The sequence below is a fragment of the Terrapene carolina genome, unplaced genomic scaffold (genome assembly GCF_002925995.2).
Source record: "Terrapene carolina triunguis isolate 2854851 unplaced genomic scaffold, T_m_triunguis-2.0 Scaffold58, whole genome shotgun sequence".
NCBI lineage: Eukaryota > Metazoa > Chordata > Testudines > Emydidae > Terrapene > Terrapene triunguis.
Window position 1 is genome coordinate 46,663,609 of NW_020664409.1, and position 21,114 is coordinate 46,684,722.

General features: G+C 38.8%; 1 protein-coding gene across 1 annotated transcript in view; it reads right to left on the bottom strand.

The window, feature by feature from the left end:
* The window catches only part of RB1CC1 (RB1 inducible coiled-coil 1), a 163,297-nt gene that overhangs the window by 23,112 nt on the left and 119,071 nt on the right, over positions 1-21,114 (bottom strand). Inside the window, exons 15-19 of the mRNA XM_029914331.1 lie at positions 19,578-19,737; positions 16,909-17,017; positions 16,535-16,775; positions 9,792-9,846; positions 8,220-8,267 (exon numbers count right to left, since the gene is read on the bottom strand). Of these exons, the coding sequence (XP_029770191.1) occupies positions 8,220-8,267; positions 9,792-9,846; positions 16,535-16,775; positions 16,909-17,017; positions 19,578-19,737 (613 nt within the window). The remainder of the gene's footprint in view (positions 1-8,219; positions 8,268-9,791; positions 9,847-16,534; positions 16,776-16,908; positions 17,018-19,577; positions 19,738-21,114) is intronic.

The window sequence follows — 21,114 nt, forward strand, 5'->3', positions numbered from 1 at the left end:
GCGCAATAGTTAGGTTGACCTAACCTCTGGTGTAGATGTGGCTAGAGCAACTGAAATCTTCCATTGACCTAGTTACCACTTCTCAAAGAAGTGGATTAACTACATCAATGGAAAACCCCTTTCATCGATGCAGGAAACATTTACAGCTACAGTGCTCCAGAGGCACAGCTGCAGCACCGTAGTTATGTTGCTATAGTGTAGACATAGCCTCAGTTCCTGTACTGTGGGAATTCTCCTTTGGGGCTGGAACTAATGCCCTGTGGGCTTTTTTACCTGGCATACAGGGGCAGAAACAGGTGTGAGAATCTCACCCAAACCTTCCAAATCTTACAATTCCTCCAGGCAGTATTAAGTGTGAAATGGTAAACCATTACATTCCCTCTCTTGGGTGTGGAATGAGTTGCAAATGTCCCATGAATGAACCAGTCCTGGCTTTGGCAGTGAGAATAGGAGGTTTGTAGACGTCTTGTACAATAGCAAATATTTGTCAATCTATTTTTAATAACTCCTGAGCACCAGGAATTAGTTCAGGCAAGCCCCTTGCAGCATACAATCAGTGAAAGAGAATTATATATTTATATTTTGCTTTTTGGGTCAGCCTATTTCATATTTGTTAGATTGGACCACTAGTTCGTTCCCTAGAAAAGGAAACTGTCTCCTCAGCTGTTTCATCAACAAGGCTGAATTGAACCTCATAGGATTTACTCAATAATTGAGTAAAGCTATAAATGAATCCTGTTAGAGAACTTACTTCACAGCTTGCCCGGTCTTTTATCTCAGCCTCACCATTTGCAGGGCTATCGCGGACAGGTTATAAAGTGAAATTTAGACTTCCATAAATGACATGATTTCTCAGCAAACTGTGGGTCAATGTTTATGACAAGTTCTCCTAAAATAAACTTTTATTCATCTGAATTTATTTATATCCACAGATATACCTAAACCACCAAGTAACTTCTGGACTTCACCTCACAAGCATACTTCATGCTTACAACACTCTAGCTAGAAAGGCCAGGTAAATACGGAAGTTTTATTTATCTGGAAAAGTAGCTAAATACAAAAATAGGAATATTTTGTTGCAACTAATAGATATTAGTGCTTAGTCTCTTCCAGCTGTCTTGCAACTGTTTTACTCTACCAGTTCCTTAAGCCAAGTGGATTTTTTTTTCCTCAATAAAACTCTGCTAGCTCCAAGTGTTTGGTCACCTTTCCCCATTCCCAGACAGATATTTTTAACTTTATTGATGCACTGGTGTAAAATTAGATTTATGCAGTGCTGATTCAGGCCCTTGTGTAATAATTTTTCATTGAAATGGTGCTCAAACCTGGATATAGGACTGAAAGTCATCTTGTTAACTAGCTCTAGAGTTCTAAGCCACAAGTAACAGGAATAAATTCAATGGGGTATGGATTGTCTTAAGGGATTTGTAATAGGATATGAGGCCCTTCACGAGGCTGTAGGTTCCAAATCTGGTTCAACTTAGTAGTTACCAAAAATTATTACCCTCTGATGGCTGTTCAGTGACCCGTGTGAAATATAACTAATACAGTAGAACCTCAGAGTTACAAACACCAAAGTTATAAACTGACCAGTCAACGACATACCTCATTTGGAACTAAAAGTACGCAATCAGGCGACAGCAGAGATCCCCGCCACGCCCCAAAACCCCCCAACCCAGTACAGTACTGTTGTGACCAGGGTCCTAGTGGGGAGCCAGCTATGGTCACTCAATTAGGGTGAACTGCAAAGAATGGGGCAGTAAAACCCCAAAGCTAGTGGATATTCCTGCTTCAATCACCATTCCAGGGGACATGTGTCCATGCTGATGACAATCCAAAGCAGTGCAGACTAGTGCATGTTCATTTTCATTATCTGAGTCAGATGCCAACAGCAGCAGGTTGATTTTTTTCTTTTTTGGTGGTTCGGGTTCTGTAGTTTATGCATCGGAGTGTTGCTCTTTTAAGACTTCTGAAAGCATGCTCCACACCTCGTCCCTCTCAGATTTTGGAAGGCACTTCAGATTCTTAAACCTTGGGTCGAGTGCTGTAGCTATCTTTAGAAATGTCAAAGTGGTACCTTCTTTGAGTTTTGTCAAATTTGTAGTGGAAGTGTTCTTAAAATGAACACCATGTGCTGGGTCATCATCTGAGACTGCTATAACATGAAATACACAGCAGAATGCGGGTAAAACAGAGCAGGGGACATACAATTCTCCCCCAAGGAGTTCAGTCACAAATTTAATTAATGCATTATTTTTTTAATGAGCGTCATCAGCATGGAAGCACGTTCTCCGGAATGGTGCCCGAAGCATGAAGGGGCATATGAATATTTATCATATCTGGCATGTAAATACCTTGCAATGCCACCAAAAGTGCCATGCAAATGCCTGTTCTCACACTCTGGTGACATTGTAAATAAGAAGAGGGCAGCATTATCTTTTATAAATGTAAACAAACTTGTTTGTCTTAGTGATTGGCTGAACAAGAAGTAGAACTGAGTGGACTTGTAGGCTCTAAAGTTTTACATTGTTTTGTTTTTGAGTGCAGTTATGTAACAAAAAAATCTACATTTGTAAGTTGCACTTTCACAACAAAGAGATTGCACTATAGTACTTGTATGAGGTGAACTGAAAAATACTATTTCTTTTGTTTATCATTTTTACAGTGCAAATATCTGTAATGAAAAATAATATACACTTTGATTCCAATTACAGATATTGTAACAGAATACAATATATATGAAAATGTAGGAAAACATCCAAAATATTTAATAAATTTCAATTGGTATTCTATTGTTTAACAGTGTGATTAAAACTGTGATTAATTGCGTTTTTTTTTTTAATCACAATTAATTTTTTTGAGTTAATCATGATTAATTGACAATCCCTATATACAACATACCAACACTGTTATAAACTGGATAGATTCTATCCCCATCTTTGTTGTTGAGAGGAGCTGGCTTTCCAGGATGATACAATTCCTGTGGTTCCTTAATTCTTTTGAATTGGAGCTTAACTCTGTCCACTTTTGCCTTAGCTTCTAGTTCCTGCAATCGAATATATGCCATTTTTTGGTCATGTTCAAAACACAGGCGTTCTTTTTCAGCAGCTTCTCTTTCCATATCAGCTGGTTTTTGTTCGTGTTCAAACTGCTGGTTTCTCACTGCAAGCATTTTCGCTGGGTCTGCTTCCTTATCACTGGCAATTAATAGATTTTTCAGTTCCTGCTCTGGGGCTTTTTTCTTAAAAGACAACCCCCTCTGTGAGCACAATTCTTCCAGGCTTTTTCTGTCAGGATCTTGATCATGCGCCACTCATTGTAACTGATTTTTAACCCTTAAACTCTCCAATATCAAAATTAATTTTTTGACAAGCGTGGGGTTCTGATCCAAAAACCCAATTAACCTGTGGTAATGTGTTTCCTGCCGACTACACCACTGTGACCAGGGTCCTAGTGGGGAGCCAGCTGTGGTCACTCAATTAGGGTGAACTGCAAAGAATGGGGCAGACAATCCCCAAAAAGCTGGTGGATATTCCAATACCTAGATTTACCAAGCCAGCATAAAACATCTTATTTATTACCTTACTGGTTACTCAGAAGTCCAAACAACACAGTTCTCTTAAAGTGATCCAGCCTCAGGCCTCCATCCAGGTACCTAAGTCAAATATGATGATTTCTGAAAATCTTATTTCATCATATAAAAGAAAAGGTTCTACCAATCCCAAAGGATTGGACACATTACCTCCCAGGTTACTAAATATTCCAGATCTTACCCAAATACACGCTACAGCCAATTCTTATTAAAAAACAGAAGAGAGAGTATGGTTAAAAGATCAATATACATACAGACATGAGTTCAATTCATTGAGATGCAGATTCATAGCAGAGATGGTGGGCTTCATAGTTGCAAAGAGTTCTTTCAGAAATAGTTCACAGGTTACAGTCCAATGTCCAAATATCATATTCAAGGCGTACCAGCGTACCTGGGACCTCAGTCTTGTGACTCAAACTTCCCCAGATGAAGCTTAAGCAGATCCGAGATAACAGAATCAGAACCCAAGGATCTTTATACAATTTCATGTCTTTTGACAAGTAGGGAATTCAAAAGGTAATTAGCATGACTATGAAGGAGGTCTATCACCAGTACCTTAGCTACAGAATTAACATAAGGCAATTTGTTTGTTCCTCCACCATTCACAGATTATTTGCTAGACCAGGGATCGGCAACCTGCGGCTCGCCAGGATAAGCACCCTGGTGGGCCGGGCCGGTTTGTTTACCTGCCACGTCTGCAGGTTCGGCCGATCGCGGCTCCCACTGGCTGCGGTTCGCCGCTCCAGGCCAATGGGGGCTGCGGGAAGTGGTGCGGGCCGAGGGATGTGCTGGCCGCCCTTCCTGCAGCCCCCATTGGCCTGGAGCAGCGAACCGCAGCCAGAGGGAGCTGCGATCGGCCGAACCTGCGGACGTGGCAGGTAAACAAACCGGCCCAGCCCGCCAGGGTGCTTACCCCGGCGAGCCGCATGCCAAAGGTTGGCGATCCCTGTGCTATACATTTCAAAGAGAGATGAATACAGAGATATCCCATGTTTACGATTCATTTAAATGATAGGATGTTCTTTTGACCTCTGAATTATCATAATACAGCATACCCAGGAACTGTTGATTACATTGTCCACCCTACTCAGACATATGTAAATACACAAAAACACAAACATTATCTCTCCATGGGTCTTCTGAGGGTTATTTATTTTGCAGGATGTTTAACCCTTTCTAGCCATGCCGTCACAACTGTGTTAAATGTAAACTACTAAAAAACAAAGGGAAAGTTAAAAAAAAATTGACAAGGTAAGGAAACTGTTTCTGTGCTTGTTTCATTTAAATTAAGATGGTTAAAAGCATTAGTCAGTAACCCCTTATGAGCAGAGGTGTTTTTTTTTTTTTTTGTCCTTAGAGTGACTGATAAATGAGAATTTCCTCTGAAGCAAACAGATTTCATTATCTAATTATGGATTTTTTAAAAAGAAATGATGGGAACAATGAATAAATTGAAGAGATTCACCTGTACAAAACAATTAATATATAGGGACATTGTTTTATAATATTTCCTTCCTGCCCCCAACACACACACACACACACACACGTGTTCTACATTAGTTAAGTCATACCAAAGTTTTATTAACTGTCTATTTCACAGTAAGCTTTCTATTTCTTACCTGAGGTTCTCTGCATTTGTGAAAGAGTCTTACATCTGCTATTTATTTTATGCCAAAATGAACGTTAGCAGATGAGAAGACTATTCTGAGTTTTGAGGTTTTGTTTACCAGTGTTCCTAGCATTAATTAAAACAAACTATTCAGATGGAAACGGTAATTTAATCATCACACAAGTAGGCATAATTTTTAAATCCAGTCTTTACCAGACTGTTACAAAAGTGTTAAGAAGGTTCAGTTCTCAAAGTACTGAAGACAACAAAAGACAGTGGTAGCAACTCTTGGTGGAACGTCCTCAGGTGTCATCCCATCACTCAAAGCACCCCCATGTCTACACGAATATAATGCTGTTGAAGAGGAAAGGCAGTGAGATGCATTCTCCCTTCTCAAGAACTGAGCATACTGCTATTTCATTGCTCCCTTCTGTTGTTCTGGGAGCTCGAGCATATGAACTTTGATCTCCCAATGTGTCCGCATGATGCAATAACTAACTTGCCAGCACAGCTTTAGGGTCCTGTACTTCCATCTCCTGTTTGGTCAGGAGGGGCAAACAAAACTATAAAAAGGGACAGAAGCCCACAAGCCTGCAGAAGCAGGAAGAAGGGTCATTAGGATATGCTCCCTGGATGCTTGAGCCCATGGAAAACCCACTGTTCTCTTTAAAGACAGGCTAGTAACTGAGTAGAGAGCTCCTGCGCCCTTCCAGTAGGCATTGCTTTTCTATACAGTTCTGCAGTCAGCTCCAGACGTGCTCAATCCCATTAGTATACAGCAAGAATGTACAGAGACCCCTGAAGAACCATCATTGCTATCCTAACAAGTCAATTTTAGTGTTTCAGTAACACAACAGGCAATACACATTAGGACATATAATCAAGATTTTTTTTAAAAGGAGACAAAAATTAGAAAAAAAAATACTGTCTACAACGTGTGAGGAATTTAGATCTGCAAAGTATACCATAATTACCAACAATTGGTTACATCAGACCACAAAGGTGCACAGTACTTCACAAACCCAGAGTAATGTATTTCAGTTCACACATAATTTGTGAAAATATTCCCAATCTTGATGGCTGGATTGTGTCTTTAAACGATAGTCCTGCATTGGCGGGAGGTGGAGAGGCTGTGTTACAATGGAGCAACAGCATCACTATCCTTTCAAAAAAGTGCAGCATCTACTCCTTTCTAGCCCAGCCAGCTGTGTCCTCACTCTGCACCTCTGTGTCTCACTAAGAAAGCTAGTTCCACTGATGGCATTAGCAAAGAGCAATGGCTCCACTATTCAGTCACAGTTCTACCCTGTCCCCTATCTGGTGCACTTATGCAGGTCCAGCTGTAATCTGGCTCCAATGATACATATTTATCCAGACTTCAAAATAAATTATACATTAATCTCTTCGGCCTTAAGGAAAGAAAAAGTAAATAACTGGACAAAGTAAATTAGAAAGAAATTGAAGATATCCATTATTTTATTAACCAGCTGTAGCACAGCTGCCTTTTTAAATGTAGATTTTTTCCCTATACTTTGTTTCTAGTTCTTGCCATATGCTATAATTAATATCAACTGCACTTACAAGGAAAAGAATGAGGTGTATTATGCAATAGCTTGCAACAAAAAAGTTTACATATTGCTGTACAAGAGAAATTTAAGTCATATAGAAACAAATACGTCATCAAATATAGACTGGGACTTTTTTGTTGTTGTGGTTGAAGAACTCATGAACTTGAGTAAGCTCACCAGAATTAAAGAATTCAAGTTAGCCAACCAAATTCTCCTCTCTCCCCCCTACAACTAAAATAAAATAATGTAAGAAACCTCAATTTAAGCTTTAGCTTTGCTATGGATATCTGAGATGGTCCCCTGGGGGCTGTCTTTCCCTTTCTAGTAGCCAGGAAATGAAAGATGTAAGTACAGGCAGATCCTCATTCTGCTTGGGAAGGGGAAATCACACAGTGGACTCTGCAGAATATATATTTAAATCTGCTTCATATCAAGCATTCAATCTCTAAAATTAAGAAGATTTGTCTTAATTTACACTTCTTTATTTTGTTGCCAGATAGTATCCAGGAAATTCAGAAAGAGACAACCTTCCTCCATGAGAAATCACATACTTACAATCCATCTTGCTTCTTTAGGCCGATATTCTCAAACCTTGTCAAGCACCCAAGACCAGCCTCCCATCTTCTTGCCATACTTACCCCAACTTCAGCACTTTTTTTCACCTACTCTCCTAAACTGAAATCTGAGCAGTAGTTTGAATTGCATGCCCCCATTAGGGTGACCAGATGTCCTAATTTTACAGGGACAATCCCGATATTTGGGGCTTTGTCTTATATAGGTGCCTATTACCCCTTACCCACGGTCGCGATTTTTCACCCTTGCTATCTGGTCACCTTAACCCCCATATAATTCATGTGGGTTGCAGTCTGACTTACCCACATACTCCATCTGAATTATATGGCAAGCTGTTATGTCTCTTGTCTCATTTCCATTCCCTCACAAGGGTCTAATCTCCCTTTTGAGTACAATTTATTTTTTAAAAAGCTAATATAGTCCATAAACCATCTGAATCATTTTTTTCAAAAGGTAGTTAATAAATGGCCATTAATTGCACAAATGCCTGATGTGCACGTGTGCATGCATTTATGCAAGTTTACCTTATTAAAAATGTGACCCTTGGAGTTAATGCTTTTGCCTGTCTTTTCAAAAGACTGGTTTGGTTTGTATGCTTTGTGAGAGTAAAAGTCTCCCTTTGCTTCCACCCCACCCTGCTGCCTCCAAGTTTTCTTCTATGAAAAACTGCCCTTACCCCAACAATGAAAAAACATCTTATATGGAATTAGATCACTCCTCATTGCCATTTTTTTCTTTTCCTTACTTTGTTCTACTTTGCATGTTAAACTCTAAGGTGTGCAGAGAATTATTAGAATTTACATTTTTAAAATTCTTGTTTATTTTTGAAAAAAGTATTTTATGAACAGACAAGTGCACAAATGTTTAATGTACTTACCAATCTTTGATTTAATCGTTTATTTTCCTCTTCTTTAAGTTGTAATGTCTGTAGGAGACAGTAATCTAAAATGAATAACCAGTTTAATATTTATGTTCATTATATAGCATAAACCTGTAATAAATACCAAATAGTTTTGAACTGATGAACACTGCACTGTCCATGCACAAACTACTTTTTGTTGTAGGTTTCAGAATTTTAGGAAAACGTTTATAATCTCCTCACAAGCAAAAAGGTACAGACATTTAAAGTTAAAAAAACTGGCAACCACCATGGTGCCGCTGAGCCTGCTGTCAAGCCACTGGGGGAAGTGTCATCTCCCTGCTCTTACTACAGCTTAACCATGAAACAGAGATAATCTGATTGATTATACTGAACTAGGAGCTCGTGTGAAGCTCAAAATAGAATTTTAAGTGAAGTAAAAACTAAGCCTAACTCTGAAGAAGAGAAAGGAAGGTGGGAATGGGACTGGAGACAAAAAAGGAAATGGGAAGTGGGTTGTTCAACCTTTCAGACTTGTACTTCAAAAAAAAAAAAAAAGTCTAATCAATTAAAAACAGCAGATATTTTCGATGATATTCCCAGTCATTGCACCAGGGGGAGTAGCTACACAGCTGTGACTTCACCGACACGGTCCAATCAGTCAGAAACTCTGTCCAGAGCAGTACTCGAATACAAAATACAACACACAGAAGAATGACTTACAAAGGGGAAATAATCTAATTTCCTGATTTGTGAACTGAAATTCTAGACTAAAACACTGCATTTAAAAAAAAAACCACACAAAATAATTGGGCCGCATTATAATAAACACTGTTCTAGTGTCAGTTTTTTTTTAAAGAACTGTCCATCCAGGGGTATAGTACATTAGACTTTTAATTAAGAGGATATAAATTAACACAGTGCCAGAGAAGTGGATGAAATCCTTTTGCTTTGTTTCTTCTGAAATTAGTTTCAAGCATTTCTCATACTTAGTATCTCAGTGTTTTAATTGCCTTGTTTTGAAAAGAGTAAGCACGTCTTGGATTAATATGTGAAAAGAAAAATTGGTCTGCAATCACTTTCATGGAATTTATTTAATCTCTGATCACTTGGTGGAATTATTTCCTTTAATATTACTGTAAATATCCATTATTCTCTAGGAAACCCTGATGTTTACACTGGTTAATTCCTTGATTAATTTTCTGCTATAAAAACATCAAAGAATATAGTGAACAAATCAAGAATGTGTTACAACTACTTAAAATGGAAATACTAGCCCCGATTCTCATTCATACAAAGTCTGCTTTACACATCGTGAAGTGTAAGTGGTCCTTAAAGATGGAGTAAATTATATACAGACTCACTCTCAGATCCTGTACACTAAGAGAACGGTGTGAATTAGTCTTAATGTAAATGAAAATCAATCCCATTATTCCTTGGAAAAGGCACTTTCCTTTGCAAATACTCATGTGCACCAGAATTTAATAATCATTTACTGCATCATAACTTTACGTGTGTACTAGTCATTTTCAAAGCACTTTACACACCATTAAGTTGCTGAGTGAATATAATAGAAGAGAATCTACTCACTCTTTCTAACAACATTATCCTCTGTTTTTCTTCAGACAACATATGGATGTTTTCACTAAGGAAAAAAGAAAAACATTTGAGAGATTAAGAAACTATGAAATAATGTAGTTTTCTCTTTTCCAAAATGTTTATCTACTGAAAGTTACTGTTTTATGGCTCTATCTCCTGTTGTATTTGTGCTATTTAAAAAACATATAGAATAATAATAATATAACATTTAAGGTTATTGTTTGAATATACTCAAATATATTTGAATGCAAAATTGTCCATTTTAATGGCAAATAGCACATACTGCTGTCCTTCTTATGATGCAAGAATCAATATGGCTACCTTGCTGTTTTTTCTTGGTATATGCACCAGCATTACCATTTCTTAGTTTTCCTTTATTATGGTGTGTTCAAGTTAAGTGGAAAATTTAGTACCCAGGAATTTCCTTTCTGGGTTTAACATCTGTCAGTCACTAATGCGTAGTGTTGTGTCTTGGTCTATGTGGATCTCAAGGGCTTCTAAGGGATTCTAGAGAAGTCCAGCACAAATCAAAGCTCCTCATTTCTATATGCTAGAACTCTTCCAGAGCTGTAGAAATACTTAAGACAAATTAGTAAGAAATAAAACCAATTATAATTAAAACTTTAACGTTTTCACCCATAAGGAGAGAGGATTGCTAAATAAAATCACTTCCTGGCTCCCAATATGAAGACAATATGGTCAGGTCAGATTGAGTGAGATGTTAACTTTCTTTCTGGAATTATCAGACACTAAATTTTAAGATTCTGAATCGTAACATAACCCAAGGTGGGGAAAGTAATGAGCAATAAAACATAGCAGCAAGAGGAGGGAAAAAAAAAAAAAAAAAAAAGTTAATAAAGATTAGAAGTACCTTGAGCTATAAATTCATTGGGAACTGGTTCTGGCAGCATCTTCCTACCAAAAGGTACCAAGTAGTCCATTTTGAAGTCTTTGATAAAGATCTTAATAAAGACCTGCAAAGACATTTTTTCCCCCAAGATGATATCCTAGAAGATGAGGAATGAGCTCTAAATCCCTCAGCAACTAGCATGATATCGACTATATAATTTTTTTTCTCCACCTGTCCACAGTAGCTTTAGATGCTCAGAGGGCTGGGCGCATCTGGCAAAAAGAGATGACTATAGATGTTGACTTTAAGATTGATTGCGTGTTCTTGGAATATACTTCGGAATGCTGTGGAATGTTGAGTGTTTGAGTAGGTGGAGGAAAAGAATTTCCTGAGAAATATGGAAAGTAGAATCCAACTGTGTTAGAAATTATTCTGGCATCCTGATCATCATTTTTTCATCAAGCAAACACAACAGCATCCCAGAATTCAGAGAATCACCAGTTTGAGACTAACACCGTAACAGAGATGATAGAGACTAATTAACAGGTCCTTATAGACAGAGATTATGCTTCAAAGGATGCTGTTGTGACAGCGTGTAAAACAAGAGGCTAATCCCATTTTTGGAAAACCAATCTTGCTGTTGTTTTGAAAAGTCTTACTACTCTGGGCTATAAGATGATGTGGGTGTGCTTTCCATTCAGAGAGGCTTGTACCAGCACAGTACTCGAGGATTCTGTAGCTGAACTGGGGAACCTGTCAATACATTCTACATCCCTGTCCATCATTCTAATGTAGGATTACTTGAGGGATGAAATTTGACATCATGCCATGCCTAGTGAGTGGTTCCAGATGCTCAATAAAATATATTTGTAGCTCTCTTATATAGAACTTCACCGAGGGTGGGATGTCTTGTGGACACTGACTAATTTTGTGTTGATGGAGTCTTTTGAAAGCAAGCCCCGCTTGATTGGGATCACCATCTCTCTTGCAAAGGCAGCTACCATCACTCCAACCTTGGGTAAAAGTGCTGGGCTCTCTAACTTTGTATGATGTTATGGTCCTTTTGCTAAGGGTTTCCCATTGTTAGGAGGGTTATTTCACTCCTCTTGAATAACATCCTTGAATGAAGGGCCCTGTCTCATTTACATTTTGAAAGGAATTATTTAAGCAGTAGGGTACTTTTGTTGTTTCCTTCTTTTTCAACCCTGTCAGTTGTGACTATCACATTGTAAAATACTGTATCAAATAAAGAACAACAGAATGTTTCCTAATTTCCTTTGATGACCATTCATGGCTAGATTGGAATCAGGGAAAGAGGATCAATGTTGACTTGGATATTCTATTTTCCTTTTCAGCCTGTTAGTCTCAGATTCTTGACTGAATTATTTGCACAGCAAAAAGAGAACCTCTTGTGTCTTCTGCTGTCCTGAGAAATTTGCTTGGGCCATGGGGATTCTCTCTCTCCAATTTAACATTTGGGACATGAAGCCCTACAGGAATTGTTTCTACTCACCCCAAAAAAACAAAATAACCCTCCTGAGATTAATTTGAGGGGCTAGAAGCCACTAAGGGACTGGTGGGGGTGAGGAGGGAGAAAAAAAAATGAGACCCAGGATACTCTGAGAGATCCTAATTTCTGTGGTGTGTATGTGTTTGAGCGATTTACTCTGTGAATGGGCCAGGGGAGATCTCTGCCTTGTAAATGTACGGCTCTGGGTGGTCTATGTTCTTTCTGTTCCTGAAAAAGGAGGCAGGGCTGGTCAGCCTGGAGGCTGAAGCTCGGAGTCCTGAGCCACGGCAAAAGCCCTGAGCCCCACTGCAAGCCAGGGCTGAAGCCCTGAGCCCTGGCACCCTGAGCCACCCCGTTCCCTACTTCTCACGTGAAGAAGCCCCAAGCCCCCACATCCCCACAGAGCTCCTGAGGTGCCCCCCCTATACCTGTGGGGCAGAAGCCCTCCCCATGGCTGAAGCCCGGAGGCTCCCCCCACTGGGCCATGAAGTTTTATAGTATGTTGGGGAGGGGGTCCTCTGAAAGAAAAAGGTTGAGAATGCCTGCTTATGAACACAGGGCAGTTTCAGAGTAAAGGTCACATTCTCTTTAGCAATGCACAAAAAAAATGTAATCATGATGGAGTCAAATTGCAAATTTTATCCATTGCACATTGGACAAAATATAGATTAATTCATATATTGCATATGAGAGTACAATTTCAATATTTTCAAATAAATACTGGGAATTCCACTGGAAATGATTGAATTCTGCACACTACTTAACACGGTCACTAAACACAAAAGCAAGGATGAAGTACTTTGTTCATTTATCTTGCAAAAGAGAATTTGTTTTAAGAGAAAAATAAGGAAAAAAAACACTACTAAAAGTATGCTAAAGTAAAACTCAAAATCACTCCCAAGGTCGCCACAAATTTTCTTGGAGTTTAGATTCCAATTTCCTGTAAACCTGGTGGTAAAAAGGGTACTGAAAAGGAATAGGAGAGTCTAGTGGCTTTATAGATTAGCTTGAGGAAAGCATTCCAACTATGAAGATGAAGAGTGTACAAAGATGCTTATGGGAGGAGTGAACGAGTAGGTGGCCAAGTCTGATATCACTGGTGGAGAGAGGAGGAATAGGCAACTTGATAAAATACAAGCGAAGATAAGCAGGTAAAGGTAGAGTTGTGAAGCACCTTAATAGGCGAGAACAAGAATTAGACATGATGGAAAAGGGAGAACCACAGAAAGCATTTAAAAAGTACAGGGTGACAGTTGGAAGAATGGTTAAGAAAGATTATTTTAGCAGAGGTGGGAGAGAGAGAAGAGAAGAAATATGGGTAGAAACAATTACCTCCCTTTTCAACTTCATAGTAGTTTCCCTCCCTGCATGCCCTCCCCCCAAACTTTGAATTAAACTTTAAAGAAAAACAAAACTACTGACTGCTTAAAATGAGTGCTTTTTTTGAGAAATACTAGTACATTTTCCACCAAATTTGGACCCAACTTTTGGACACTATACTTCATTTCTTATCTAACATGGGAATATGCTCTCCAATAATAGTTTATCAACTGTAGCCACCGTCAGTGAAAGATAACTAAGGCAATCATATGTAGACAGTGTCAAAGATCTGCATAATAAAAACTGTGGTGTTGTTTTGAAGTTTTTTTAAATTACTACTCTCCCATTTTAATGCTAAATTGTAATGTTTAGATAATTCAGAGGAAAACTAGTTGTTAGTGACAACATTTTTTTTCCCCACCAGTAAAAGCAACTTATTTTAATTACTAACAAAAACAAACTAGTCCTTTTTCCAGTGTTGCATATAAAAATAGATTACTTTGATTTTAATGAAGTATATAGGAAACTGATAAACCATATAGAAAGTGTTCAGGAACGAATATTAGAAATAATTGTAAAATTCAAAACAAACAGTATTTCTTGTCAAAATGAGGAAGATGCAGGAAATCCAGATTCAAGGCTGAAACAGTAACCCTAATTCACTCTGTGCTGAAAGAATCACACCACTGATGCTAGGGCCTCAGAGGGAACCACTACAACTGCAATTTTTAATAAAGAAAATAAAAATTAAAAAAGAATAATTAGTCATGGAAATGAATGAGAGCTGAGAATTTTAGTCATTTACTGAAATAGACTAATGCCTCTATATTTAGCATTTCTTCAGTTAAGAGATTTTTCTTTCAAAGCAAATTTTAACAAGAGAGACCATAGCAACTCAGAACAATGTAAAACAAATTTTAAAGATTGCAGATACTATTTCAGAAAGGTTGTGGTCCCCAGTTTATGTGGCTTCTGCATAACAAACATTTGCTGTAAATGGTTAAGAACTATCAAATTTTGAGTATCTTTTGTAAGATTACTATAAATAGAAAAATGACAGGATTGAAAGGATTAAAAGGGAAAACTGCTACAATTCCAGGTTCCTGAATTTTTTTCCAATAACGGGGATAAATCTTAACAAGGAGTGTCTTGAACAGGCTCCTTTACGCATTTGCTATTGCCTGCCTTCATCATCTCTCCTAAACACCCAACATGCATGACCATCTCACCTACCACTGGTGATTCAATAACTTTCCTATGACAACTACAGCAACTGTTTACATGGAAAAGTAATATGAGCAACATATTTATGTTTTATATTCTTTTAATGTTATTTAGCAGCTGCAAACAAGGAACCAGCACCATATACTCAGCCAGTCCTCCATAGACCACCATAATGCATCCGCTGGGGTTTTTGTCTGGAATGGCAAGAAAAAGGGGTAATGGCTCCTTTCATGGTCTTGTCCCCCACTCAGGGCTAAGAGATGGGGGAGAAACACCTAAACTAGTGGGGCTCACATAAGACATTGGGCCCTGTGCATCTGGAGAAGGGTATATGAGCCCTGTTCCTCTGGCCGGAGCCCCCTCTTGCATCCAGTTTAGTAGATCCCACTCCTGGGATTAAGGTAGGACCATGTTTTTCAGTTTGCTATGCGCATTGCTTTATTTGGGATCAGGAAGGAATGTTTCCTTCACTGCCAGAGTGACTGGTACAGGGCATGTTTTTTCCCTTCCTCAGAGCAGTTCAGGGATCCGACAGGCTAAGTCAGAATGTAAGAATCAAGATATCGCAACTTAACAGGTGGCAGGTGTCCAGTGCAGATACTTGCCCCATAAGGGGTTCAGTTCCCTGATAAACCAGAATTATAAGTGGACTTAAGACTATGTCTACACTGGACTAGGTCTATACTGGAGCTGGAGGTGTAATTTCCAGCTAGGGGAGACATACCTGCACTATCTTGAAAAAACTAATTAAAACCACGCTACCAAGTGTGGAGGAGTGGGGGGATGACAGCAGCCTCCAACCAGGTGGAAATAATTAAGGAAGGAGTGATGACCTGCCCATAAGAGTTATTGCCTAATAGTTCCCAGATGAATTGAAGATGGTAAGAGTTGCAGCCTAATTCAATCGCATCCCTTGCATCTTGTCTGTCTACTTCCTCAGTGTGTGGGACAAAGTGTATATTACTGCTTTTCTACTGCTCAGTTTTAAAATGTTCATCTACTCACTGAAGCCTATTTCGTCCTCACTTTACCATTTTTTAGCCTCTAACTCAGTGGTTCTCAACCTATTTACCATTGTGGGCCGTATATGCAGCTTTCTATGTGTTATGTGGGCCGCATCCACACAATATATACACTACCCATACAACTACCAAAAAAAAAAAAAAAAGATTAGTATTTGTTATATGACAGCAATACAATTCGAATCGATATAGTACCTTTCATTTCAACACTGGCAAATATATACCAAGAGAATTTTAAATTAGTAAAATAAGTCAAAAAATTCATCATTTACTTTAAGAGTGGCATGGCATGGTGTACTGCCACCCTCACTTCCACGCTGCTGCTGGTTGTGCGGCTGGGTCTCATCCTGCTCAGGGGTGGGGGCTTGGGGACACGGCTGATATCGCTGGGCCTGATCCTGCTGGGGAGCTAATGCTGAGTCCGATCCTGTGCGCCCCATTTTTACTCTCCCCCCCTGCCCCCAAACTGGTTCTGTGTCTGGGGCAAGTGCCCCTCCCACCCCACCCTAGTTACAGCCCTGAGGATGTCACATGGGCCGCAGCTGTGTGCTGACTGGGCCGTGGGTTGAAAACCACTGCTCTAACTTCTTTCTCTGCTAAGTCACTAAAAAACACATTTCTGATAGCTGGTGACATTTTAACATTTTATACATGCATCTCAAAAAAGGCATTTTGAGCAAGAATATCAGATGAGTAAAAAGAAGTTAACTGAACAGCTCATTGATACACTGAAATATTCAACTATACACTGGTGTAATGATCTAAATATAGTCTACATATTTTAATATAACGCCACTTATATACTTACTGTACAGCCATCATGCTAGTTTCCATTGCTGAATCCAGCCTTCCTTCATCTGTAATCTCTGAAGCCACTCTTTCTGTTTCAGCTGGGAGATCAGGTGCACAGGCTTCACAAGATTCTGAAGCTGTAGGTAAATAAGCTGATGGAATAAAATTACTGCTTCTCATCTTATTCACTTCTTCTTCAAGTTTTTTCTTCTCTTCAAGTAATCGAGCACGATCTTCAGAAAGTGTTTCAATCAAATCTAGATGATAATAGAAACATGTAAAGATTTTTATTTTAAAAAAAGCAGCTCAGGATATTATAACAATTATTTGGATTGAAACTGAATGTAGACTATTTCAAAATCCATCAGTGTTGACAGAATATTTACTTACCCTTATCCCTTTCTTGCTGTTGGGTTATTGTTTTTAATTTGTCACTAAGATCATTTATTATGTTTTCTTTCTTCATTTTTTCTCTTGTCAGCACGGTGTTAAAATTGGTCTGAAAAATCAGAAATAGCATTAGGTAGAAGTAGTACAGTGTAAATGAAAGCAACACATGTAAGACAGAAAACAAGGAAGAACCCATAGTATTGCCATTTGCAGTTTCCCAAACTAAACTGAAAGGCAAGGAAATCAGCTTAAATAAGTACATTTTTGATAAAGGGATACATATACTGGAAATGTTTCCCTGCTTGTTTTAACTGGAGTTCAATTATGAGGGCTTTTGGATTAGGACTGGTTCTAATTTTGTTTTCTGAGGTGTGGTGTACATTTGTAGTCCTAATAAAATAGTCACAAGAAATATATTAGGTGTGAATAAGGCCCTTTGTATTCAAGAATACAATTAAATTAAAACACTGAATCTATACATTTCTGGTTCTTGACAAATCCAGTAACACACTGTTCTGAGAACCAGTTATTCTTTAAGACTAGAGTGGATGCTGTAGGATCTTGTACTAAACCAAGTTATTTACAATTAGAGATAAGCATAATGTGGTATTCATAGGACCACATTAAAATATTAATACTTTGAATGAACTTGAAATAGATTTCAGGGCTCTGCATGAAGTTTTGGAAGGCAGCAGTATTTCCCAAAGCCAAGCAGGTGTTCAGACTAATTAGCACAAATTAGTAAGAGTCCTGACTAATTAGCACAAACTAACAACTTTTAACAAAACAACTGCTAGTCAGTCTCATGCAATTATTTGCCCATGTCACCCTCCTCCATGAATCACTTCATTGGCTTTCCCTTTCTGCACTGTATCAAGTTCAAGCTTCTTGTCTTCACCTTACAGCTTTCCATTCAAATCCCCATCACCAACTAACAACCTAGTAGAGGGGCAACTGGAGGTAGTAATTACATAATAAAAAAAATTAAGAAATGAAACTAGACAGATGTGTGCCAGTCATCACCTTGACTTGTTTAGTAAGCTGTATCCCTTTCCCTCACTAGTCATCATCTATCTGCATACCTTAAAGGTGTAAGCTCTTTGGGGGCAAGGAATTTGTCTTCCCTGTGTCTGTACAGTACATAGCACATTTTGGGTGCTACTATAGATATAATAAAGCAAACTTTATATAGTTCACTACAAACTAAACCAACAAGTAATTTTCTAAGATACTGAACACAGATGAATGAAAACTGCCAAAAAGGTTCAGTGATTGCTATACCAATCAGATACACTTCCAGCATTTTTTACTGCTACAATACATTTTAAACAGGTGGAAAGATGCTACATTTTGTGGGATTTGCAGCATGTGAAAACAAACTGCCCCGAAAAAAATGAAGAGTGGAGATTTTAACAGAATGCCATCAGGGAGATCTTTCCTCAAATGCTCTGCTGCTGATGGGGAAAATGGCATGCTATGTATTGACACACTAAGGTCAGAGAAATCTTATAAAAGTCAACTTATTGTACAGAATGTTATTAATTATCATCTGTTCTATGGCCATGAAATCTTAATTAAAATCCTCTAAAAAGGACACATGGATGGGCAGTGGCATTCTGCACTCCATTCACAGCCTACAATACTGAAAATGAATGTAGATGTCAAACACTTCTATATCCGTTAGTGCTCAGATTATTTGCTGTGTAAGATCTGCTCTGGTTTCAGTATATTTGCAGACCCACATTTTTAGAAAATTTTCATTTGTCCATGAAGTTGCTACCCACTTCTCCTCTTTCTGTCCCTAGCAATTGATGGCTATAGTCCAAAAAGTTGGATGGCTCAAATGACTAGAAATAGTGCTGTGCCTCAGTCCTTGTCCCATACTGATGTTGCTGAAACCGGAAGAGGTGCTCAAGTGGAGCTCCCTTTTCAATCTATTAGTGAGAGGAAGCTGCAAGGCAGGGCATGCTCCACAAAGAGTCCTTGACTTTGTAACCCTCACTTTCACCCTTGGTCCACCAGAGCCCCACATTTGTTCACTTTCTAACCATGCTGCAAAATCAATTGTTTTAAAATACTTTTGGGGATGGTATGAGTTGGAGGATATTTTTATGAGACCAATCTTATTTTGGTGGTTTTGTGTTTTAATTTATTGACTAGCATAGGATGGGTGCCTAGAGCGATTTTTATAAATCTACAGTGAAATACAAAGTTGGAGGTTCGAATTGATTCTAAAACTCAGTCTCTACCTGAGCTGGCTGTTTGGGAACAGTCATGTGACAATGAACTGCTTGGTGTTGGAAAGAGTGAGTTTAATATTGCTCAGAGATACTTTGCAGTTAATCAGAAGTTATGTTTAATGGAGTTTACCTTGGAGCTCAAATTTAGCCCTGTTGGCTGGAGAAGAGTTATGGTAACACGAGCATATAGAAAAAACAATGACATAGTAACACTTCCCCTAAACTGGACTCCTTTTGCCCAAGTCCCAGAGAACGTGCTTATAAAAGTCCATTACATTCCTGAACCGTGAAATGTAATATAATTTTATATAATATGTTGTCAGATGACAATATGAATTTAGGAAGTACCAGATGGCAAACTAGAGATAGCAAAAATCAAAAATCTCTAAAATCCCAGAAAGAACATATCAAATTTGATGACTCCTTTACCTGCTGTTCTGCAGTCAGAGACATTCTAAAGTTTTGCATTTCTTCATTCTTTCTTTTCTCTTGCTCTTCAAGTTGCTCCAAAAATTTTATTTTCTCTTCCTCAAGTTTTTCTTGAAGCTCAATAACCAAGCTTGATGCAGCAGATAATTCAATGGAAGGACTTCAAAAGAAAATTTTTAGAATTTAAATATGTATTACAGAAATACAGTTCAAGAACAGATAAACACAAGCAAAGAAAAACCTGATGAGTCCCTGCTCCTTCCTTACTCCAAAGATCAGGGCTGGCTCTAGGATTTTTGCCGCCCAAGGCAAAAACAATTTTGGCCGGCCCCCCCCCCCCGTTTTTTAATTACCCCACCCCCGGCCCCGCCTCAACTCCGCCCCTTCCCTGCCTCCTCCCCCCAGGCTCTCAAGCCTGGGAGGGAGGACGAGTAGCGGCGCGCGAGCGGCAGCGGAGGTGAGCTAGGGCGGCCGGGGCACATTTTTAGGGGCGGCATTCTGGCGCCGGCCATGCCGCCCCTAAAAATGTGCCGCCCCAAGCACCAGCTTGTTTTGCTGGTGCCTAGAGCCGGCCCTGCCAAAGATAGAGCAGTGGATATGCTTGACCATTACAGTCATTGTTCGGCTACATGGACATGGCCTGAAGCCATGAAATATGAAGCAACAGCACTGAAACATGGACACCAAAGCTAAGTGTTTAAGTCTGTAAGCATGAAAGTGCTAAAAATAGGCATTATATTGCTGAAAAGTAACACTAAATTGCAAAGCAAGCTTTGAAGTATAGGAATTAGATGTCAAAACAAGCAGCAAAGCATTGAGAAATAAGTCTCAAGAGACTGAGGATAGTCACTGAAAGTCCTTAAAGTGCTGAAGTGAGCTATTATTTATTAATAACAGACTGGCTGGAAGCCTGGGACATAAAAGAGACAGCTCCTGAGCATGTTTCATTGATGGTGCTCAAAAGGAACTGACTAAAAGGTTCCAAGGGCAGAAATTCAGCTTTGAGGACTGTGGGCAACTGCCAATAAGCAGTCTGGTTTACATTCCATATGATTACTGCTGTCCTTAGGGATGAAAAAACTTCAGAAGCTAGGGAAGTCCTGAGAAACTGAAATTCAGGAGTGAGAATCCTGGTGGACTGTATCTTTAGAGATACATGCCTTTCCCACTGCAATCATAGAATGTACCTTTTTAAAAATCTAACTTCCATTATACAGTGACACCTGTCTTAAAAAGCCATTTGAACGAACCAACAAAAATTGACTTCTCAATGAAGATAGTCTTTAACATAAAAAGGAGTGGAAATTTAATCAAAATGGGGAGATTGAGGCAATCTCTTTAGACAGGTTTTCTAGTCAGGGTGATGGTCTCTTGCACAAGTTTCACAGAATATTTTTACATACTTTTTCAGTGTTTGTGCTGCTGTCAAAACTTGTTGCTTAACAATGCTGTTAGAAATGTACACAGATGTGTTAAAACATCTAAGTTAAACATTCCCTCAAACGGTACAAGCCAGGGATGCAATTCAAAATTTCCT